At 47.4% G+C, this 24,472-nt stretch overlaps 1 protein-coding gene across 6 annotated transcripts in view; it reads left to right on the top strand.

The window, feature by feature from the left end:
• Window positions 1-17,263, top strand: part of SYNE2 (spectrin repeat containing nuclear envelope protein 2) — a 336,140-nt gene extending 318,877 nt beyond the window's left edge. For 4 of the 6 annotated variants that reach the window (XM_077767200.1, XM_077767199.1, XM_077767201.1 and 1 more), the window contains 14 exons: window positions 22-261; window positions 1,618-1,755; window positions 2,987-3,181; window positions 5,081-5,363; window positions 5,897-5,965; window positions 6,911-7,050; window positions 8,942-9,056; window positions 10,110-10,312; window positions 11,355-11,555; window positions 12,479-12,607; window positions 14,207-14,398; window positions 15,173-15,259; window positions 15,851-15,900; window positions 16,228-17,263. In XM_077767200.1, the coding sequence (XP_077623326.1) occupies window positions 22-261; window positions 1,618-1,755; window positions 2,987-3,181; window positions 5,081-5,363; window positions 5,897-5,965; window positions 6,911-7,050; window positions 8,942-9,056; window positions 10,110-10,312; window positions 11,355-11,555; window positions 12,479-12,607; window positions 14,207-14,398; window positions 15,173-15,259; window positions 15,851-15,900; window positions 16,228-16,441 (2,256 nt within the window). In that variant the 3' untranslated portion in view covers window positions 16,442-17,263. The remainder of the gene's footprint in view (window positions 1-21; window positions 262-1,617; window positions 1,756-2,986; window positions 3,182-5,080; window positions 5,364-5,896; window positions 5,966-6,910; window positions 7,051-8,941; window positions 9,057-10,109; window positions 10,313-11,354; window positions 11,556-12,478; window positions 12,608-14,206; window positions 14,399-15,172; window positions 15,260-15,850; window positions 15,901-16,227) is intronic. The other 2 variants (XM_077767198.1, XM_077767203.1) reach the window with 2 other exon arrangements.
• Window positions 17,264-24,472: the final 7,209 nt, after the last annotated feature.

Raw genomic sequence — 24,472 nt, 5'->3', positions numbered from 1 at the left:
GCCACCCTCCGCGTGTCGCAGGCGTTCCAGCGGCAGATCCACGAGCGGCTCACGCAGCTGGAGCTCATCAACAAGCAGTACCGGCGGCTGGCCCGGGAGAACCGCACGGACTCGGCCAGCAAGCTGAAGCAGATGGTGCACGAGGGCAACCAGCGCTGGGACAACCTCCAGAAGCGGGTCACGGCCGTCCTGCGGAGACTCAGAGTAACCTTGTCTCCGTCACCCGCCTTACTTGTAGCCTTCCCGGGAGACGCATATGCGGTATTGGGCTTAGAGCCGACCGATGGGTAGATTTCATTTCGGGCCTAAACTCTCTGAACAGGCTTCCAGTCAGCCTTCCCTTTGCTTTAAGGCAAAGCCGCCAGCATCCGTATTTTAAAAGAGGTTATTTGCCTGAGGATAGGCTCTGTAGGCAGGGCCTGGTTATGTGATTTGTGGTAACAAGCGTAATGTCTTTCAAATTCTGCAAACCCGGAAGGTCTGCGCTTTGGCTCTCAGACTGCCCAGAGCCTGGGCCGCTGCCATTATCGGGTGTGGCAAAGGTGCCTCTTCTCTGGAAAGAGGCCCACCTTACCCATCTGCCCGTTTTCGTGCGTGCCATTGGTTCTTGTTCTGTGAGAGAGGCAGACAGAGCCCGCTCTGCATCGTGGAGCTCGGCGACGGTGATTAGCCTCTGAATTTCAGAGCACACTGACCTAACTTCAAAGGTTGGGTTGGATTTTTCAATCTAGTAGACGTTCACCTGAGATTTCTGTAATGCGGAAGATCTGGAAAGTTACCGTTTATGAGTCTAGTTGCAAACTGACCTGACCGGTGTGGTCTGTGGCTGCAGGAAGTAATTTTAACCCCTGCTTCTGTTCTCTGGGCAGAACATTCTTGAAATCATTTGAAGATGAGAATCTGGTTTTTTTGTTATTTTTAAACCCTCAAGAAGAAGTGGGCTAGCTCTTCAGACAACCCCCATGCATTAATTTCCTTATCCCCTACTGATGGGACTGTGACCGGTCATTTGGCACCAAATGCTGTGTTTAAGAATCAGCTGCCCATCTGTAAGGTGGTAACCCAAGAGGCATCCTTAATTGGAGGCGATAAGTCTGGGTCTTCTTTCTCTGAGGGAACACACATTTCAGGATTGCCTCAGTGAGAGCAGATGGGGCACTAGGCCAGGCTCAACCCTGAGATCTATACCTTTTCCATCCTGAAGCTACTAAATCTTTCTGTTAAGCAAAAGCTTCAACACAAGGCTAACAAGTAAAAACAGGCAAGGTGCCTAGCCTAGACTTTGAGGGAGTTCCTCAAAGGGCAGGTTGGGAAAATCACTGACTCAGAGAATTACAGAATTGCTGAAAGGACCTTAATCATCCTAGTGCACAGTCCCACATCCTAACTTGTCTAAGGAGACATGAAGACTGAGAAGTTGGGGCACTTGTTTGTAATTACACAGCCAGGACCAGAGCCCGGGCTCCAGACCTGCCCCCTCCCCCCCTCCCCCAGCCCCCAGATGCCCTGTGGGTCTCCTGCGGTACCCTTTCCTCTTGGCCAAAAGTCACCTTGCTGTCTCCCTGAACTCTCTTCTGCCATCAACACAAACACAAGATTTACTTCCCCCTTTCACAGCATTTCACCAACCAAAGGGAAGAATTCGAGGGGACCAGGGAGAGCATTCTAGTGTGGCTCACAGAGATGGACCTGCAGCTGACCAACGTGGAGCACTTCTCAGAGAGCGACGCCGACGACAAGATGCGCCAGCTGAATGTAAGGCCTGCTTCCTTGGCTCCTCAGAAGAATGCACTTTTGCACCGGAGAGCTGGCCAAACACAAACTTCACCTGATACCCTGAGAGCAGATTCCAGAATTGTTAAAGCAGCCAGGCTACACCCACCTGTGTCCTGCAGGGTTATCACGAGCAAGAATACAGTTCCTTACAGTCGAGGGGTCACTGGAACAAGGCTCTTTATCCTTTGTCATTTATAATCATCCATGGAGTTCCAAACAGAACTTCATAAGGTGCCCTTTACCCAGCTCTCAAGTCTGAGTGCAACATGTGGGGTGTGACAGGAAGAAAATCTGTGTCAAGAATGAGGCCAAGAACAGATCTCTTCTGCTCTCCCAAATGGGTGAATTTCACTATAATTCCCTCCTTGGCTTTTTTTTTTTAATATTTTTAAAATATCTTTTTAATATTTATTCTGAGAGAGAGAGACAGCATGAGCAGGCGAGGGTCAGAGAGAGAGGGAGATACCGAATCTGAAACAGGCTCCAGACTCTGAGCTGGCTGTCAGCACAGAGCCCAAAGCAGGACTTGAACCCACAAACCGTGAGATCATGACCTGAGCCGAAGTCGGACGCTTAACCGACTGAGCCACCCAGGCGCCCCCCTCCTTGGCTTTTAAAAGAAGTTGAAAAATAGAAATTTGCCTTCCCTGGTATAACACCATCAGCGAGATGACTACTGTCAGCAGAAGCAAATGCCGGTGGGTGGTTTATTTGGGGAAATTTCGTTTTCACCCAGTGTCAATAAGACAGGTTTTCTCCCTCACATCCAATAGCAGTAGATGTCTGTCCCTGCCAAACTTTTAGGATTGTTTTAATTGGATAAGCCCATGTCCAGAAGGGAGAGGGGAAAAAAATATGTACAGTCGTTTTATTATTATTATTTTTTAAATGTTTTTATTTTTGAGAGAGAGTGCATGAAGGGAAGGGGCGGGGGACAAAGGATCCAAAGCAGGCTCCTGGCTCTGTGCTGACAGCAAACAGCGCAGTACGGAGCTCGAACCCACAGCCCGCCACATCACGACCTGAGCCGAAGTCGGACACTCAACTGACCCAGGCGCCCCTACACTCATTTAAAATGATTAAGCCTTTATTGTCGCTTTGTTAAAAATCGACGAAGCTAGAGCCCCAGGTGAAGGAACAGCAGACATTGTCTGGATCCCCAGGGAAACTTTCCTTCTTGGAAATCCTTTCTTTCTCCTATTCTAACTAGGGCTTCCAGCAGGAAATTACACTAAACACCAACAAGATAGATCAGCTCATTGTGTTCGGGGAGCAGCTGATTCAGAAGAGCGAGCCCCTGGACGCCGTGCTGATTGAGGATGAGCTGGAGGAGCTGCACCGCTACTGCCAGGAGGTCTTCGGCCGAGTCTCACGGTTCCACCGCAGGCTCACCTCCCGCGCGCCGGTAAGGGGAGCGCCTCGCTCGCGTGGACGGCCTCCAGGCCACCCAACCTTGACGTTTCACCGAATGGGCTACTCAAACTTGACCGAATTTTTACAGAACTAGAAACCTATGTCATGGTCAACTGTGATGTATTTTGTGGTGAAAAGGAAAGCAAAACAGTTTTATTTCTGCTTTTATTACTGCAGAGTCACACTTACTTGGAGACTCCCATTACCCGATGGAAGGGATGGCATTTCTGAAAGTTCTTGCTCCCCTCACCTGCGCTTTCCCAACATGTGTCTGCATCCTAGGATATGCTGATAGGCGTTCTGGTTTTGCTTACAGCACTAACTTGGGAATGTGTTGGCCTTTTCCTCATAGTGTCTGGGAGTTAAAAAAATATTTTTTGACATTTTATTTCTTTTTGAGACAGAGAGAGAAAGAGATTGACTGAGTGTGAGTGGGGGAAGGGCAGAGAAGAGAGGAAAACATAGAATCCGAAGCAGGCTCCAGGCTCTGAGCTGTCAGCACAGAGCCTGATGTGGGGCTCGAACTCACTGTGTGAGATCATGACTTGAGCTGAAGTCAGATGCTCAACGGACTGAGCTACCCAGATGCCCCAGTATCGGGAGCTTTTAATATCTGTGCCTTTCTGGTGCTTTGTTCTCAAATTTGAATTTTTTTTTTTTAGTTTATTTATTTTGAGAGAGAGAGTATGCACATGAGTGGGGGGAGAGGCACGGGGGCGGGGGGGGAGAGAGAAAATCCCAAGCAGGCCCCACACTATCAGCACAGGGCCCGACATAGGGCTTGAACTCACAAACCACAAGATCATGACCTGAGCCAAAATCAAGAGTTGGATGCTTAGCCGATTGAACCAGCCAGGCACCCCAGTTCTCACCTGTGAAATGACAAAAGCACCTGTTTTCCAAAGTAACGGTGAAGGTTTCCTTGACATAGGGACCTTCTGGGAAGTTGAGGTGGAATTCAGCCTGCTCTTCAAAGTTCACTGCCTTTGTGTGCCAGAAGCTTTAATGATAACTATATTGAGCAACATGACTGGCCACTTTTTCCTTTTTTGTGTCTCCAACTGGCTAACTTGATAGTTATTTCCTCATCAGACATAGCCTAAAAAAAATCACCATACGGTTCCCTCATCTCTAGATACAGCAGTTTATAGGTGTTTTTCTTCGATCAAGGCATTACAACCTAGGAAGAAAAAGGTTCTGTATCCTGAGCAATAAGATTGAGAGATAAGAAAGAACCTGGTACGTATGGTCATGAAGTTGTGAATCTTAGCCCGAATACTCTTAGTGGCCTTTAAATGTTGTTTTTTAATTTAAATTTTCTGACTGTTGGAGAAACCTGCCATTAACCACTAATAAAACGTTGGCCTCCATTTTCTTCTAGGTAAAGCTGTTTAACTTACACCATCAAATGTCAGGTTTCTCCTAGGAAAGAAGCTGGCTTTGCAGAAAATATGGATTCTAGGCCCCACACTGGAGCATCTAAATTAGAATAATCGCAAACGGGCCCAGGGAACCTGATTCTTATTTAAAAAAAATTTTTGTTTTAAGTTTACTTATTTTGAGAGAGAGCCAGCCAGGGAAGGGGCAGAAAGAGAGAGAGAGAGAAAGAGGGAGAGAGAATCCCAAGCAGGCTCCGTGCTACCAGTGCAGAGCCTGACGCGGGGCTCAATCTCACAAACCGTGAGATCCTGACCTGAGCCAAAGTGAAGAATCAGGCGCTTAAATGACTGAGCCATCCTGGTGCCCCAATCCTGATTCTTTTCTCATGCTGCCATAGAAATGTGGAGAGTGGCCATTTTCAGGACCTACCAGACAGGTAGACCCCCCGTGTACCCGACAACCACAAGCCTATAATTTGGTTCATTCTGAAAACTGGACATCCCCACTTCAGGGCTTGGAAGATGAAAAGGAGGCCTCCGAGAATGAAACAGACATGGAGGACCCCAGAGAACTCCAGGCTGACTCTTGGCGAAAAAGGAGAGAGAGCGAGGAGCCCTCTTCCCCTCAGTCCCTTTGTCATCTGGTGCCCCCAGCGCCAGGGCCCGAGCGGTCTGGCTGTGAGACCCCCGTTAGCGTGGACTCCATCCCTCTGGAGTGGGATCACACAGGTGACGTGGGGGGCTCCTCCTCTCACGAAGATGATGAGGAAGGCCCCTACTACAGTGCGCTGTCAGGTAACGACCCATGTTTCCAGAGCCCTTGACATTGACCCACTTGGTTATGGTTTTAGCACCGTAGCAACACGGCCATCTCTGGATGACCGAGAGTCCAGCTCATGGCTGCCCCAGACCTCTATGGCTTCTTGTGTGCTGTCCTGCCCACTTTGACTTCCCAGAGAGTGGCTCGCTCCTATCCCAGGGGAATGAAAGGCAACAAGGAACAAAATTCACCTGGGGATCTTAAGGCTGTTCCCTGATGGCTCTGGCTGTCTGGGACGCTCATCAGTGACCTTTCCAATTGAGTTCTTCAGAGTATCAGTAGATTGTCTGCATTCTTTCTGTGGACCCCCACCCCCCTACTACTGCTTCAGAGAGTCAGGAGTTGGCTGAAAAATATCCTTTTGGTTTTCTAAACCTTTTTAATAAAACAGCTCAAAGGTCATTACTTTTCTTCTCCTAGCTGACAATGTTTCTACTGTTTTAACTTAATACATGGGCATTCATCTACAGATGCCTGCAGCGAGGACAATGACATTATTCTTTTTCAGATATAGAAATCCCTGAAAGTCCTGAGGCCTATCTTAAAATGACCACAAAAACTTTGAAAGCGTCTTCTGGTAGGCCCCTGACCGTGCATGTGTCTCAACATGGCAGCCTCTTGTGGCGCTAAACACTGCATCCTAAACCTCGCTCCCATGTGTCATGTCTGACCTCTGCCTTCTGTGGACACCATGCGCCTTGGTCCTTGCGTCATGGTGTATTTACACTGCCATACTCACACGTACCTGCGTGCTCCTTACAGAACCCCGTCCGGACAGGAGCAGTCTCCACGCTATCCCTCTCCTCTCCCTCGGGCCTGTGCAGAAGGGAATTTTTCATGGTGTCTGTTAAAATTTTTATCCTCCCCCCCCCACCCAACCCGCCATCTAACTGAAGTTCTTTGGCGTAGGCCAAGCTTTCTCCACGGTGACTTGGTTTGGAACTCCTTCCTGCCTTGCTTATGGTATTTCCTGGGAAGAGGATGGGTGGGTAGGAGCAAAGGTATGGCTGCATCTGCCACAGGAGGAGAAACCTTCCTTTCCTTGACTTGCAGCTCTAATCCATGTTCCCTGCCCCGTCGCCACGTGCAGTGGTGGGGTAGAGCCGCGAGCGGCCCTCTGGTCCCCAAGTCCATCCTGATATCTGCTCTCCCCCACTCCTGAGAGGCCTTCAGTCCTTCTGCCCATCACCCCACCCCCCGACCTGGCCTTGCTGCTACTGTCCTCACCACCAGATGCTCCGGCTCCAAAACACTACTCATCCTGCAAAAAAACCTGTTCATTTTGCTCCATCGTGAACCCATCTAGTGAAGGCACAGTGCTGCTCAGTTGCATGACTGTCATTTCATTCCCTTCTGGGACATACTGACATTTTGCAAACGTGCATGCTTTGCAAGGAAAGCTGCAAAACTCATATTATACTATAACGTGATGCCATGTTACCCGTGACCTTTTTTTTGTGGAACTAAGTATGAATCCTTCGGTTAGAGAGAATAGACGGTCACTTGCTGTGTTTCGTTTCAGGGAAATCCATTTCTGAGGACCACTCGTGGCATGTTCCTGACAGCCCTTCCTGTCCCAAGCATCGCTACAAACCAATGGGAAGTGATAGGAGCGTACAGCCCATCCCCTCAGATTCCAGCACCCCCTATAAACCGGCCTATGTAAGTCTTGACTGCATGGAGAATATAACCCAAGTGCATGATGAGTAGCTGAAATTTTTGAGAGAGAGAGGGAGAGGCATTGGTGTATGCTGCATGTGCTCACTTTCCAGGCAGATTTTGAGCTGGTTTTCCCATGGTGACAGTATCTCTGCTGAGCCGTCCGTAGGTCTCTAGAACCCTGGCAAAACACACTGGAGTTGAAGACTGATTTCTGGCCAAGGATGATCTATACGAACCTGATGCAGCAGTGGTTGTTACTGTTGAGTCAGTCATCCGTGCAAGTAATGGAGATGCCAAGTACTGGCTCTCCCGAGCTCCCAAACTGTGTTCTAGTTACGTCTTGACTACATATCCTAATCAGAACATTGTGACATCATGTTCAGGAAGATTTGACCACGTGCAGTGGTAGACACAGGCTGCTTCCTGACCCCACCAATAAACTGCTCTGGGGCCACAGCACTTGGCCTTCTGTAAGCTTTCCTCACCTGATGATAAGCCTACTTTACATAATTGTTCGTACTGATTTGTAAGAAGGTATAAAGAAGGCCCTCAGAGTGGTCACTGTTACTGTTATTACTCTTTACTACCGCATGTGGTTTGTTGTTGTTGATGTAACAGTGACTGTTCCTTCTTTGTTATGGGTTCCTCAGGCAACGTGAGTCCTTGGCATGCTCTGGCTATGCAGCTGTTGACAGCAGCCAGTCTAGGATTTAATGTTGGCTTAGATCATCCTCAGTACGGAGAACTAGTGAGGAGCGAGTTAAAATTAAGATGTCTCTGTGCACTTTTAATAATCCTCTTTTAGAGAAACCAGAAGCAGTGGTGGGCATCATTGGACTAGTCCTCAAAGTGCCCGCTGTGTCTAAGAACGGATGGTGCTAGATAATTGGAGAAGCTTCTGCCTGTGTAGAGTCAGGCCCAAGTCATTCGACAGTGGGCTGCCATGCCCAGCTCAGCAGCTCTTCCTCTTGCTTTGCAAGCAGCTGGCAGTTTCAGTCCGCCCCTCTGTGATGCGGAATAAGGCCTGACAGCCAGCAGGAGAGGGACCCCAGCACTTTGCCTTTGCCGGGCACCCAGGGCCACACAGTTTGGCCTCCCCCTAGTATTGATGCTTGCATTTTTCCCCCCTGGCCAGTTTCAAAAGCTCCACCCTTTTCTGTGTGTCTGAAACCAGGCATGTCGCCAGAAATCTGAAGGCGGCGGGGGGAGGGGGAGTATTTTTTTCATTCCACACAAGTAGGCCATCTGGACACAAACCAAAAAAAGCATGGCTTTTCTGAAAAGGATACCTTTATTTTTGGAAAGGCCTAAGATAATAGCCCAGTCAGCTCCGCACTAACAGAAGAGTCAATATGTGCAGGGAAAGATAAATGCTTGGTCATGAATGACCCCTGGAGGCCGATGTGCCCTCAGATTATCTTGGGGATAATCTGCCAACCAGCCCCACAGAGTGATGAGGGGGGATGGCTCCATTTTGCAGAACACTCTGCAAAAGTGAAAGTGTGCGCACATTAACAGCCTGGTAGCTCAATGGTGATTTTTAACTTTTTTTGGCAGGTTTCTTTTGAGGAGTGTTAGGAGGCCCTGAATTAGGCCACTTGATTTCCAATACTGACCTTCCCCTGCTCCCCCCCAACCCATCTTGGTCCTTACTAAGGCTTTATTTCTGCCATTAGCTCTGCTTGCTTATAAATCCACCTAATACACTAAAGAATCTCCATATTACTATTATAATAATCATTATATATTAAAAATTATTAATAATGTAGTATTAATATTAGAAGGAAAGGGAGCCCATATCTTCATTTCCTACCTGTTGCAATGAATCAAGATACTCTTCATACAGCCTTTGAAATTTATCAGTGGTAACGTAAAAATCGGTTCATTCCAGGTAAAGCTGCTGCTATCCCCGGGCACTGATGGTGGCAAAGAAAGCGCCAGAGTCTTGAACAGCAGCTCACAGCAGGAAGATGAGGGACTGACTGCTCTCACCAGGCAACACTCAGGTACAGATAAATTAGGCAGTTGTCAGGACCAGTCAAGTCTGTATTTTGGGTTAGTTGAACATTTAAGTCATTGCTCGACAGAACATTAATTAAGAATTGACCAACTACACTCCACCAAAACTGCTAAACAGCCTACGGCAGCCACTGTTATTTTAGAATCTGCTGACTTGTAGGGCACCTAGCCGGCTCAGTTAGTAGAGCATGCGATTCTTGATCCTGGGGTTGCAAGTTCGAGCCCCACGTTGGGTAAAGAGATTACTTTAAAAAAAAATTTTTTTAATTTTTTAAATCGGCTGACTTGTATTCATGAACAAATTCCTAGGCTTTGTACTTTCAAAACTATTCTTTTTTTTAATGTTTGTTTATTTTTGAGAGTGAGGGGGAGGGGCAGAAAGAGAGGGAGACACAGAATCAGATGCAGGCTCCAGGCTCCAAACTCTCAGCATAGAGCCTGATACGGGGCTCGAACCCACAAACTGCAAGACCTGAGCTGAAGTCGGATGTTCAACTGACGGAGCCTCCCAGGCGCCCTTCACAACTATTTTTTAAATATTGACCAAATGAGCCTCACATGAAGTACTGTTTTAATGATTCTACTTGTATATCAGTAGCATCAGACATGAAGGCAGACATGAAGATCAGACATGAAGAGGATGACGAAAGAGCCGTCAGGTGTCTCCTCATGAGACCAGTTCAATGATCATAAAAGTAGTGATTCAACTAAGCCGAAAGGTGAACTGATAGAATTGACCTGATCATTCGTGAACCCGAAGAGAAGGCGCCTAAAAACAGCTTAAACTGAAATGCTGAGCATTGGAACTGCAGTGCATGTTGGCACCATGTCGGGTCTCATAGCCCACTCCCCACCTCATCCCAGCCTTTATGGGAGGGTGGCGGTACTGGCCTTGAACCACAGGAAGGGGGAGGCGATGACTCCAAAAGCCCAGCAGCCTGCAAGGAGCATCCCCATTCAGGTTTCTTCACCCTGACCCTGGACTATTTGGAGACTGGTTGGCGCTACTGCTGCTTTTTACCAGCGACTTTGTATTCCAGGTGCCTTTGACAGATGGGAGCTGATTCAAGCACAAGAACTTCACAATCAACTCAGAATAAAACAAAACTTGCAACAGCTCAACTCCAAGATCAGCGACATCACCACTTGGCTGAAAAAAACGGAAGCAGAGCTGGAGACGTTAAAGACAGCAGACCCTCCCTCGGGTCTCCACGAAATGGAACTCAGAGTGAAGCAGCTCAAGGTGAGGGGGAGGTCTGGGGGGAAGAGGGACCCAGAACGTGCATGTGGACGCTTGAGTTGCAGGACCAGCAGATCACAGCTGTCAGCGGTATAGGTGGCAGGCTGCAAGCAAGTATAGCCGTCAGTCTGTCCCAATCCACTTCTGTAATGGGTAAGGATGCAGATGTAGATTTTTGTTTTCAGGCAGAAGAGCATCGGCTCCTGATTCCCAAAAGCTCCAGGTGGCTCTGGGGAGGTGTGGCTCCGACCCCCTGTGCTGTAGAGATCTGACTTCAGAGACCCTTCTAGACTCTTAAGAAGGTCCTGGGGGCCACCACCAGGCAGCCTAAAAACACCCTTCCAAACTGTGCAGTCCAAGCTGGTGGGGGAGCATTGAGAATGGAGTTGGGGGGAGGATCAGCTCACCTGCTGATGAATTCTGTGGCCTGATGTGGTCACTCTGTTACACAGTTAGAACTTGTCACCCACATAGCCAGCCATTGCCTCACTAGAACTAGCCAGAGAGCAGGGGCGGGGCAGGTGAGCCCTACACTTTGCAGGGGAGGTGAGGGGGGCACCTGAGCCTGAGCCTGAGCTCCTAAGACTACCCAGGACAGGAGTTTGGGGTATCCAGGCAGTCTTCACATTGGTATTATTATTTTCCTTTGTGCATCAATATATCTAGGATCACTATTTACCCTAAAGAATAATACTTCTGTGATATCTAAGGTTCATGCAGGATCACGCCATGTACTTTATCTGAAAGACTTCTAATCTGGTCCCGAAATAAGCCAGCCGGGACTCGGCGGGGTCCATTCGTGCCTGTGGTTGAGTTGACCTGCCAGGAGCCAGGCCTCTGCTCCCGGCCTGGCCAGCCCAGGTCACTGACCTCGTGAGGCAGTTCCTCACCTGACATCGCCCAGCCAGTTGCAGGCAAGTTCGCTCTTGCTTCTGCAGCCACAGCTTAGAGAGGCGTTTGGCAGATACGTTCCCCGCTGAGGTTCAAATGAACCCCACACCGCTATTTTCAGAACGCCTAACCCAATCTTTTCCCTCTGCGGTAGGAAATCCTAAAAGCCTTTGACACCTACAAGGCCCTGGTGGTCTCTGTCAACATGAGCAGCAAGGAGTTTCTGCAGACTGAGAGCGCGGAGTCCAAAGAGCTCCAGGGTCGAGTCGGCCAGCTGGCACTGCACTGGGACGCGGCACGGGGCGCGGCGGAGAGATGGAGAGAGAGCTTGCGGAGGGCCCTCGTGCAGTGCCAGGTACGCCGGCCCCCAGCGCCCGGTCCCGGGTGCAGCCCGGCCCACGTGGGGGGGGAGAGGCAGATATTTTTATCCTAGTCAGGCTGCTTTGGCACACAAATACGGCTTGCGTTAGGAGACATGTGCTTTATCATTCATTTCCAAGAGGCTCAGCTGCTGTCCCAGCGACACGCCACCCGGCCTCTGTCTCCTGCTCAGCCGCCCCAGCCCATTCCTAGCGTCAGAGTTCCGGCGAGCGTTCCAGTCAGTCAGAAACGCCACCCCACGCTGCGCCATCTCTGTCATTTTGCCAGGACCACCGTACGGATCGCAGAGCGATGGAGAGACCTGGCCCAGGACCGGGAGTGCTTTAGCCCAACCCTAGAGCTTTAGTGGCTGTGTGACTTTGGGCACATCACTGTGCCTGCTAGACCTCGGTTTTCTCATCTGAAAACTGGGAATCATTTTAGTCCCTACCTCACGAGCTAATGTCAGCCTAGCACTTGACACAGGGTAAATGCTCATCCCATGTTAGCTCTGACCCTGCGTCCAGGAACACGAGCCCCCTAGCAAGACCCCGTGCCCGTGTGTCCCTGGGCTGTGGCCCGTCCTGTTGGGGTGTCTCCCTTTGCCGTGGAGTGGTTTGCGTGGTCTTTGTGTGTCATAGCAGGGGTGGCATGGTGAAGGCCGGCCTTTCTGCTGCCACTTGTCTCTCGACGACCCGCACCACGCCTCCCGGGACTGTGCCAACTGCAACCTCTTTCCTGTTCTCCCTTTTCCTTGTCTGGGGGCCCTGGCATTTAGTTTAAATCTGGCCCTTTTATTCATCGGACAAAGAGAAGAGCAAACACTCTGAAGGCCTAACACAGCAAGCTGCTTCTCGGCACACCTGCCTTTAGAGAAAAGGCAATACTGTGACACGTTGTGTGCGTGTGTTTTTAAAGGACTTCCACCAGTTGAGTCAAGATCTGCTACTGTGGTTAGCGAGTGCCGAGAGCCGGAGGCAGAAAGCTCGCGTCACGGACCCAGAGGCAGACCCCCAGATGCTCCTGGAGTGTCAGGAAGAACTGATGGTAAGTTTCTTCCTAGGGTCCTGCACTGCTGCTGGCCTCTGGTGGGTGGGACTCAGGGAGCTGCCCCTCCTGTTCCTGGGAACAACACCAGCGTGGCGTTTTGCTCTCATGTTCCAGTCGGTAGCTACTACTGCGCATCCCTTCATAGTCATTCTGAAGCAGGACGACTTGCAGGGATGAAGGCCCAGGGCTAAAAGCAGGAAATCTTTAAGACTCTCAGGAGCTGGGGACATAGGCGTTTAGCAATATCCTGAGAAACGTAAGGCCATTTGATTAGAAGTATTTTCTCCTTTGTGAATAGGACTCATCTGGGCGGAAATATGCTCAGTTACACCACAGACACAGCGAGTTGTAAGAGTTTTCTAAATCTACTATTGAAAAGTCATTTTTTGAAGGGTAGTCGTGTTTTAATATATTTATTTCACTAACCAGGTGACATTCTTATCCATAAATTTGTAGGTGGTTCAATTATAATGAGTTTAAATTTAAAGCACTGGTCATTATTTTAAAAATATTTGGGGGGGGGTGCGGTGCACAGGTGGCTCCGTTGGTTAAGCATCCACCTTCAGCTCAGGTCATGATCTCACATTCGTGAATTCGAGCCCCATGCCAGGCTCTGTGCTGACAACTCAGAGCCTGGAACCTGCTTCAGATTCTGTGTCTCCTTCTCGCTCTGTCTCCCCCTCCCCCACTCACACACTCTCTCAAAAGTAAACATTTAAAAAATTTTTTTAACTTTTTTTTTAAATATTTACTTAGAAAGGGAGAAAGAGAGGAAGAGAGAGAATCCCAAGGAGGCTCTGCACCCAAGGAGGCAGAGCTGAATGCAGGGCTCAGTCCCATGAACCATGAGATCATGACCTGAGATGAAATCAAGAGTTGGACACTCAACTGACTGAGCCACCCAGGCACCTCTTAAAAATAAGAGTACCTGGGTGGCTCCATCGGTTAAGTGTCCGACTTCAGCTCAGGTCTTGATCCCACAGTTTGTGGGTTCGAGTTCCGTGTCAGGCTCTGTGCTGGCAGCTCAGAACCTGGAGCTTGAATTCTCTCTCTCTGCCCATCCCCCACTCGCGCATGCGAGTCTGATGGCCACTAGCCACAGGTGGCTCTTAAGCAGCTGAAATGTGGCTATTGTGACAGAGACTGAATTGTAATTTTAAATAGCCCAATGTTGTGTGGCGGCTACCAAAAGGGACAGCAAGCAAGGTAATCAGTAATACAGGCTGATTTGCCAAACACGGGCCTCTATTTCTAAACAGTATGCCTAAGCTGCTGTTTCTCCACTTACCCAATTTAGATTTTTCCTTGACTTTGCTACTGCGGTGGACAAAGGTCTAGTCTTCCCCTCGCTGCTTTCCTCCAACTCCTCCAGCATCAAGTTGTCTCCAGAATGAAAAGGAATGGAAAATAGGGGCAGGGTGTCACCTACTTGCTGCCCAAATGATGCTAGGCTTGAGGGCACACACAGATACATATAACTAGTAGAATGTTCTGGAGTTGACCACCACCCATCATTCATCCCGGAACTGTCCTGGCATAAAGAAAATCCCATCTGGCCACAGTAAGCAGGCGTTTCACATACTTTTTTATTCTTAGCAACTGAAAACGGAGCTCGTGGAACGTGAACCTCAAGTAAACACCTTACAAGAGATTTCAAACAGCCTTCTTATTAAGGGGCATGGCGAAGACTATATTGAGGCTGAAGAGAAGGTACATGTTATTGAGAAGAAACTCAAACAGTTACTTGAGCAAGTGTCTCAAGACTTAATGTCCTTGCAGGGAAGCCAGGTGAGTCCACTTGTGGCTTTTAAATACACATTGTATCAGATGCAAACAAGAAAGTGGTATATGGTGGCCTCGCTGTGGGAGGGAGGCTGTAAGCACACGGTCTGCGTGGAGCCTCGAGTCCCGCCCCTTCCTACCTGGGTGGCTTTAGAAAGTTAGGCAAGCTCTTTGTCCTCTTGTTTGCAAGAGGGAGATAACAATGTGTGCCTCAGGCTGGCACATGAAAACAAGTCTGATCCCTCTATCATTTCTGTCTTGCCTTCATGTGGAACAGACTTGAGAGTCTTCCTTCACTGTCCTGGGCTCTCTCTTCTGACCACTCTCTCATTTTTCCACTTTCTTCTCTTTCAAATGTGATCCAACTCAGAATGAATGGATACCCAGACGATGGCCTCACCACACTTAAGGGAGGCCTGTCCCCTCCATTCTAGAGGGACATTTCCACCTGTGCAGCCAACGCTATATTGTGTTGATGGCCATGCAATCGCTTCGGCACAGCTGGCATGCTCACTGTCAACTGATTCTGTCCCCCTAGATGCAGCTAAACTCGGTCTCCCCTGTGTATGCTATGAGTTTTTAATGCTGCGGTTGGTCTTGCCTTGTTTACATTCTTTTCTGTCTGGAAAAGTCTGTTAAAGATTTCTGGAAGAGGGAGCTCTTTCAGCGGGGGAAGGGGGGAGCAGAGCAGTGAAGCTGCATGAAGCACATTTGTGTGCTCTGGGGACTATTCAGAACCCTCTATTTCCCTGAACTGAACCCTTGGGGTATGGATTTCAGAACCCAGACCCATCTCTGCCCAGCATGGACGAGGTAGACTCTGGAGACCAGCCTCCAGCAGCGCCTGCACCAGCTCCCCAAGCCAAGGTGAGAGCCCCTCTCTGCCACGAGAAAAACGCTGGTTATTTTTCAGAGTTACTGAGAGGACAGGGAGGCGCCTGAGTGGTTCAGTCAGTTAAGCGACTGACTTCGGCTCAGGTCATGGTCTCACGGTTTGTGAGTTCGAGCCCCACATCGGGCTTTGTGCTTACAGCTCAGAGCGTGGAGCCTGCTTCAGACTCTGTGTCTCCCTTTCTCTCTGTTCGTCCTGCATTCATGCTCTCTCAAAAATAAAAACATTAAAAAAAAAAAAAAGTACAGAGAAGATAGGAACTAGAGACTCCAAGGCCCCATGTAGGCTGTGAATGATGGGACCCCTTCTGGGGTTATTGAAGTGAGTGCCTTCCCAATCTCTCCCCATTAACAGCAGATCAACAAACTAGAATGCGAAACTCTTGTGAGCTTAACAAAGCCAATGATTTCTTACCGCATGGAGTAGAATCCCGAATGTATTTGCCTGGTCTCAAAAGCTTGGCAGGAAGATGAGCTCAGGAAGGTGTATAATTTAAAAAGGAAGGAGGTTTTATCATGGACAGGACTAAACAGTCTTCAGTTTCTAACAGGGTTGTTTTTATCCAGCAGCTTGGAGCAGAGAGAATGACGAAAGACCAGAACAAGGCGGACAGCAGGTAGGGGGAATTGAGTCCTCTGCTACACACACACACGAACGCGCGCGCGCGCGCGCACACACACACACACACACACACACACACACACGCACGCACACGCTGCTCACCCGTCTTGCCAAAGCCATGCTTGAGGTCTTTGTAAGAACCCAAGTGACTTGTTTTCTTTAGTCTGGAAAGGGCTGGGCTGCCTTTCCAGAGCTGAACCTCAGTCGTCAGCACCCACTTTTAATCTCGGCCCCGGATGTGTCCTTCGCGAGCAGGGGTCAGGTGACTCAGGGGGGCGTGGCCTCTGGAGCCCCGTGCTCACCGCTTCTGTCTTGTCGGCAGGGTGCCCGGGCCGGGCAGCTCGCGGCCACGGCGCTCCTTCCTGTCGCGGGTGATCCGGGCGGCGCTGCCCCTGCAGCTGCTGCTGCTGCTGCTGCTGCTCCTGGCCTGCCTGCTGCCCGCCTCGGAAGACGACTACAGCTGCACGCAGGCCAACAACTTCGCCAGGTCCTTCTACCCCATGCTGCGGTACACCAACGGGCCGCCTCCCACCTAGAGGCCCCACCCAGCTTCGCGGGCGCCTCACTCCAGGCGCATCGGCAGTGAGTGAGTGACCCTCCGGGGCCTTACTGTGGGCACCCCCCTCCAGGCTGGCTGGAGAGGGCTTCCTAGTGACATTCCTCCCTGGGGGCAGGGAGCCCGGGCAGCAGGCGCCTCAGGCATTTTGACAGCTAAATTGATCGGCCTGGGATCTCTGAAAACTGCAGTTTCCTGAAGAGCCGAGATTCCGATTTATTTGGAAAAACGACCTTAAAATGTAGCTACTGTGCTCAGCGAACAGTAGCGTTTACCCCATCTTTCCGAAACAGGCTAGCAGATTCCACCTTAGAAGTGGTTCGGAAACTCACCCACACCCTTAGCTGATTGACTGAAACAATCCTATTCAGGAGGTTTAGAATTAAGTTTACTCCAATCAGCTAGCAATCTTGAGCTACACGTGATAAACCAAAACATTCTGTTCTGTACTTAGGTCTGCTCTTTTATATTGCTTTAAATTTTTAAAGAAATTATATTGCATGGATGTGGTTATTTGTGCATATTTTTTAACAATGCTGGATCTGTATGAATAATGTAAACTTTGATTTTTTTAAAAAAATCAGATTTTAGCTGGAGCTTTTGACTAATGTACAGTAAATGCCAAGCTACTTGATAGGATGTTTTTGTAAGTTAATTTTATAAGACGACTTTTCACATTTAAAGTGATGCTTCAGGTATTGTTTAGCTGTTTGGCCATGGGGGGAGGGAGGTTGCTCCAGAAACTTGAAGCGGTTTGTGGTATGTCCAACTCAAATGTTTCTCATTAAAACAAATACTCATACTTTTGTTGCACTTGATTATGTTACAAATTAAGTGTTATGCGTAACCTTACATAGCACAAAAATTAATTGCCGGGGAGGGAGTGGTGCGCCCGATTTCAGCTCAGGTCTTCATCTCAGGATTTGTGGGTTCGAGCCCCAACAGCAGGTGCTCTGCTGCCAGCCCATAGCCCACTTTGGATCCTCTGTCCCCCTCTCTCTGCCTCTCTCAAAATAAATGTTTCATTTTTAATTTTTTTTAATGTCTGTTTGAGAGACAGAGCCAGAGAGAGGGAGACACAGAATCTGAAACAGGCTTCAAGTCTCAGAGCTGTTGTGGTAGAGGCCCCTCCCTAAGGAATGTGGTAAGAAAAGACCTCAAGATAAGGGAAGGCAACCTGGCTATGTGCAAACGTGACATCCCTCAGGACCCTGTAACATGAGACCACCCGATCAGACTGTATGCCTGTACATTACCCATATATGGGAGACAAAGCAATAGAAAATGCATAAAAGGCTACACCACCTGAGGTTTGGGGTTCAACTTTTCAGGTACAGAGCCAACTGAGCCTGTGCCGGCATGAATAAAGTTGCTTTCTGGAAAGTAAAGCCTCAGTGTTACGACTCTCTGTGCAAGAAACCTGCTACACTGTCAGCACAGAGCCTGGTGCAGGGCTCAAACTCCCCAACCGTGAGTTCATGACCTGAGCCAAAGTTGGATGCTTAACCGACTGAACCACCCAGGCGCCCTAATAAACTTTTAAAAAATATATATTTGGGGGGATTTATTGGTTTTAATTCTAAGCTAAGCTGTATATTTTTAACTTTGTACAGAATAACATATGAGATCTAAACTCCCACAACCTGTATATGTAGAAATTATCCAGTGTGTGGCCCTCCAGTGCTGTAGGGAGTGATGAGGGCATATCAGTGAAGGTGGGTACAAAGGAGATGTTGCTTTCACCCAGATTTTTCTATCCCCAGCTCTCTCCAAAGTGAACAGATTTTAACAAATGGTATAGGAATTAGAAGTCACTGACCCAGTTCCTAGGTCAACTGTTCCTAACCTGTAGCTCTTGACACGGGGGAGACACCACTGACTTAAAGGTCACCTCCATCGGGACCCCCTCTCCTTCTCTGCCCAGCACAGACCTCAGGGGAAGCCAAGGACACTTGCCTGTGGATGAAGCCCAGACTCAGCGCCAGGGGCCCCTTCCGTGGGTCAGACATCCCCAAGACATGTGCAGGTTCCTGAGCAGCTAGACGTAAAAGGGCCAGTTGGAAGAGACTCAGTCTTCACTTTACCAAATTGATGAAAGCGTTTGATAGGGAGAAAAGGGCACTTTAAAAAAAAATTTTTTTTTTTTTTTTTAAGTAAGCTTCATACCCACTGAAGAGCCCAGTTATAGGGCTTGAACTTACAACCCTGAGATCAAGACCTGAGCTAAGATCAAGAGTCAGACACCTAACCGAGCCACCCAGATGCCTCAGGTACTTTTTTTTTCCTTAAACTTCTAAGCCTTTTGATGCTTTAAAATAATTCATTTCTGGGGCATCTGACTTCAGCTCAGGTCATGATCTCACGGGTTCATGGATTCGAGCCCCGCGTCGGGCTCTGTGCTGACAGCTAGCTCAGAGCCTGGAGCCTGCTTCAGATTCTGTGTCTCCCTCTCTTCCTGACCTTCCCCTGCTCGCACTATCTGTCTCAGAAATAAATAAAACATTAAAAATAAATAATTCCTTTCTTTTCATGGATTACAAAAGTCCCAGAGGGACATTTAAGGGGAAAATGGTACCCAAGCCTTTGCTCTAAGCCACTGAGTTGGTTAGAAGGTCCTTGCTCCAGTTTTGCAGAATCTTGACCTCCTTCTCTTCCTTCCAGTCCAAAGGAGGCGATGGTTCTAGAAACCTTTGACTGGAGCAAGTCAAAGTTGCAGTGAAAGAAAAGTGTCTACATTTTAAAGCCTAATTGTGCCCATACATTCTCAAAATAAGGGTCTTTGAGTCTTGAGTCTATACTCCAGGCTTCTAAACACTACCCTCACCCTCAACAGGCCTTCCTTCACTCCAAGCTCTTGTCCTGAGCTTTTATATTCCCAGACGCTTGTCCTGAGATCATCTGTTTTACAACTTTAAGAGGTTTTGCATCTTCCATTCCCCACAAGGGAGGGACATTTTTAAGCAACTATTGGCATTAAGATAACTTCAGTATGAATAAATAATTTTTCTCCCCATCCCTAATGGAGTACAATACTTAGATGGGGGTACTTACAGAAAATCTACCCAAATAATGGATGCACTGCAAACCAGGACTTTTATATGTGTGAGCTGCATTTTATTTGGACACACAGTGCCTGTGGTCCTAAATCACTAGGGTGAGATTAGTTGACCAAAGATTAAATCGCTGCTGTTTAAAAAGTCTTTGACAGGGGCGCCTGGGTGGCATAGTCGATAAAGTGTCCAATCTCGTGGTTCATGAGTTCGAGCCCCAAATCAGGCTCTGTGCTGACAGCTCAGAGACTGGAGCCTGCTTCAGATTCTGTGTCCCCCTCTCTCTCTGCCCCTCCCCCACTGGCACGGTCTCTCTCAAAAATAAACATTAAAAAATTTTTTTCTTTCAAGTCTTTGACAGCTTAAGACAGATTCCTAACCCTCCTGAAATTGTAGGCAAGTGTTTGTTGCTTATGTACCTTTTTCTGGGAAGAATGTCCATGGTTTTCATCAAATTCTTAAAGGGTGCTGCAAACGTAAAATAGAATAGAATTCAGAATACAATGGGAACATGGACTACTTAAGCCTAATTATTGAAAGTTCTTATATTCCCAACAAATACATTTTTAAAGCCAAAATTATGAAAAACACTTTATTTAGCTTATGTCACATTAAACTTCTTTCCATAAACATTAAGGGGACACAGCAGCAGGAAAAAGTCGTAGTGGAAGGAATGGGAAGCAGACCTCAAAATCTGCTGTCACACAACAGCAAACATTCATTTGTAAAAAGGCCCAAATGTAAGCTTAATGGTACAAAGCGTTCACCTGAAAAAATGACAAGCTAAAGCCAGCCAACGGGCTCTGAGGTACACAGGTCCACTGGATGACAAAGTCACAGCACCGAGGGTCTAGGCAGTGAGACACCCAAAGCAGAACAACAAACGCGCGGAGACTGTGCTAACAGGAGCTGCTCAGGGCTGGTGTTCGCAAGCCTTAGCCCTTCCCACAAAGGAAATCCTCCCACACATTAACAAGCGGCTAGGATCCTTGGAACTCCAAAAAAGAAAGAAAGAGAAAGGAAGGGAAAGAAAGAGAAAGAGAAGAAAGAGAAAGAGAAAGAGAAAGGAAAGGAAAGGAAAGAAAAAAGAAAAGGAGAAAGAGAGAAAGATTCTGGACTCCAAAGCAACAAAAGGGTTCTAAGATCACATATCGCAGAGACATTGCACATCTTAGAACTGTCACTGGGGCCGAAATCCCAGCAACTTGGAGAGCTATAAAGAAAAATCGGCATGTGCTTCACACTATTGTATACCAGACTCTACGTGGATGCATGAGTAAGTACCTGGAAGGTGTGAGAACTTTACAAGGGCAAATTTCCACCCTGTACTCCACTCCAGTGCATTTGCGGAAAGCAATAGCAGATAGAAGGAGGTGACAGGAATACGACCCACTGGCTTATGAGCCCAGCATGTGAGGACAAGAACAATAAAACTACTCTCATTTTCTGTTCCACTTGTATAAAGTTTAGTGCAGAGCCCATCTCAGCTGAGAAGGTAGGAGGATCTAAAGATACAATAGAAGGCAACCATAACTTTTTTTTTTTTTTTTTTTTGAGAGAGAGAGAGGGAGGGCACAAGTGAGCAAGGTGCAGAGAGAAAGGAAGAGGAGAAAGGGAATTCTATGAGAGGAAGAGAGAAGTGGGGCTCACCCGGAGCAGGACACAAGCTCCCGAACCGTAAGATCATGACCTGAGCTGAAGTCAGATGCTAAAGACTGAGCCACCCAGGTGCCCAGAGGCAACCCTAACATTAGTGCGTGCTACACACCAAGATTCACGTCAAGCAACAGACCTACAGACGCATGGCCTGCAGCAGGAACAATACTGGCCAGGCAAGCAGAAGACTTACATTCCTGTCCAGGTTTTGCCATAAGTAGTTTTATGACTTCGAGCAGGTCAGTTTATCCCTCTGGGCTTTTACACATGGATCAAAGATGAGACTCAACGTCTATGTCAAGTTGGGAAGTTGGGAAGGCCCCACTTAAACCACAGCAGCCATGCATGTCAGATGGCAACTGATAAATGGATTCTGCAGTCTAAAAATATTTCTTTAGTGTTTTGGGGTTTTCTTTGTGTTTTGTTTTATTTTTAACTAAACTGCATGATGACTTTAACCTTTGAACTTTTACCTGTGTTTAGCTCTGTCACTTACTGCCCTGTGTGACCTTGAGCAAGTTTGCTTCTACCCTCTATCTTCCAGAGCAAGAAAATTAGTATAACAGTAATTATTGTGAGGAGTAAATACAAAAGTATGAGGCATTGAGAACTGTGCCTGGCACACCGTAAGAGTTCCACAAATACTATTTTTAGGTACCAAATAATGTATTTTTATGATTTCCTTCACATAACCTTTATTATGTTGTCTAAAAGGCTTTTAGCAGCTTAAATAAATGGGTCAAATCTTATTAAATAAAAATGTTTTGTTTCAAAATAGACCTAGATACTGAAGGTGCACCTTGAATTTGAAAAGGTGTCCATATATGTAAGCTTCTTAACTGATTTAAATAAAAACCCAACTGTTTTCACATGCTAGAATATTCTAGATTTGCTTCAACCTAGCTTGCTTATGATTATGTAAGTTGCTCTGCCAAGAACTGGTAACTCCTTTCTTTTTACTGAAGTCTAGAATAATTGGCTTTCTAGCTGAGTGGGCAGTTGAAATAATCCAGATAAAGATGATTTCACTGCAGAACTTGTGTTGATTTGCCTTGTTTTAATACAGTTGAGACCCTCTAGATTTGTGATTAGGCTGACAATCTTCTGTTCCCACCTCAAGTTTTTAAGAAATATCTCTTCAAACTGATGTTACAGTCGAATCCTCTGTAACTGGTCCCAGTGGCGTGAATGTGATGGGCCTGAGGCCACACAGGGGCTGGGGGGAGAGGGGGGAAGGAGGACAATGTGTGCACACTGGCTGTGCAGCCTTAGGCTGCACAAGGTCCTCTCTAGGGACTGCCAGTTCCCTCCTAGGAATCCAAGTGAACACTCTGTTCTAATGTTCTCTGTGTTAAGAATATTCCATGTCAATTATTTCAATAAGATTTGNATAAAAAAAAAAATTAAAAAAAAAATAAAAAAAAAAAAAAAAAAATTGTCCATATGATCCCATATGAGACACTCGCGTTTTTGGAATTAAGCCCAAGTCGCATTTGTCTCTCACAAATAAGTTTCTCACGTTAAACAATAACTTGCAGATCAAAATGGAAGAAAAGAATCTTGCCACACGAGTATGAGGCAAAGCTAAGATTGCTTTTCCATAATACATAAAATGTAGTGGGTGGGTTTTTTTTTTCCCCTCCGATACTCAAGTTAATTCTTGTTTACATTTATCCGGTCCTATTTCCCCGAGTTAATTTCTTTTGAAAACTGATCTTGAAAACAACAAAATCCTGGCTTAGCTGTGGCAGAATTTTAAGTTGTCCATAGGTCACTTTGAGGGGGTGTGGATACACCCCCAAATGATTAATCTTTAAAATGGAGACTGAGGGTTTACCAAAAACATAAAACCTGCACACTAGTGTCATCTTCAGAGGACACGTTTGGAGCAGATGGGCACAGAGATTCAAAACGCTCCATCTGCAGAGGGAGAAAGGGCTCTAAAATATTCTAAACAAAATGAAGAACACTTTTCAACTATAGATCATGTTATCTCAACTGTCTACTTGGCCCAGACCCCAGTTCTAAGAGCCAGCCTTGCACCGAGGAGGCCCCCCAGGCCAGACTAACCTGTACCAGCAGCACAACCCCGCATGGCCAAGGAGAAATGACCAACAGTGTTACATCCCCCTCATGGGCTGACTATAAATGCAGTGAAGCAAGCAGCCTCAAGAAGCACGCGGGAATAATGAAGCATGTGCAGTGGGCACTGTAAGGGTTTACACAAGCACATGCACCATCCAGGCCATCACGGGATTGGGCATGGTCAGTGCTTAGACACCTGAGACAAATCTGGTTTCTACCCCGGGCAGCAAAATCCAACCTAAAAAATGTCACTGCATGCTACTGGGGCAGTGGTGTGGACCTCATTCTGTTTCGTTTTTGTTTTTGAACCTGGTAGTCTCTTGTAAATGCAATTAAGAAAATTTCATCAGCAGGGGCACCTGGGTCGCTCAGTCAGTTAAGCGTCTGACTTCAGCTCAAGTCATGATCTCACAGTTTCCTGAGTTCAGGTCCTACATCGGGCTCTGTGCTGTGAGCACAGATCCTCTGTCTCCCTCTCTCTCAGCTTGTGCGTGCTCTCTCTCTCTCTCAGCAAATACTTGTTCAAGACTGCCTCCTTTGCCTCCCACTTCCCATTTCTCCAGCCTGGTATCTTCCGTTTGGCATGCGGGGTTCTAGGCTGGCCAGAAAGAGAGAAGACTGACCTTCTGGAAGACACTGGTTCCCCAGTTCCTGTAAAAGGCAGCTCATGTGATCTGTACCGAATCTCACCTAGGCTGCAACACTGAGCCACTAGGAATAATTCCAGACCACCTCACACTACAGACCATGGCGTGTTCTCTAGGTCTGTGTCCAAGTGTTTCGGAAACGGCTCTGCTCAACTTTTAGTAAAACTGTGCCAATATCAAAATTAAGAATTATTCAAGGTCTCCCTAGCAGAAACCAACCTTTACAACATTGAATTTAATCTTTCTAACAATGATTTAGTAAATACAGAATGTGCTAGCCAAAGTGAATCTATTTTCAAAAAGAGAATGGGTTTAACCTCCTATCACAAGGTAATTTTTTAAAACATCATCAAAAAAATCAAACACGATTATTTAACTGCTCACTTCCAAGGTACGGATGTAACTCCCTTTACGCATTCACTATGTTCCTGAAGATTTCGATTATTAAAAAGTGAGCTAAAATTGTAATTTCAGAGGTGCTTTATCACCTTGTCCTATTTATGTTCCGCTTGCGATAGGAACGAATAGTTTACAAAGTTTCTATTTCCCTCAGCTCACCATATAAATATTCTG

This window comes from Crocuta crocuta, unplaced genomic scaffold (assembly GCF_008692635.1).
Source record: "Crocuta crocuta isolate KB4526 unplaced genomic scaffold, BGI_CrCroc_1.0 scaffold55, whole genome shotgun sequence".
NCBI lineage: Eukaryota > Metazoa > Chordata > Mammalia > Carnivora > Hyaenidae > Crocuta > Crocuta crocuta.
This window is presented reverse-complemented; position numbering and strand designations above follow the sequence as displayed.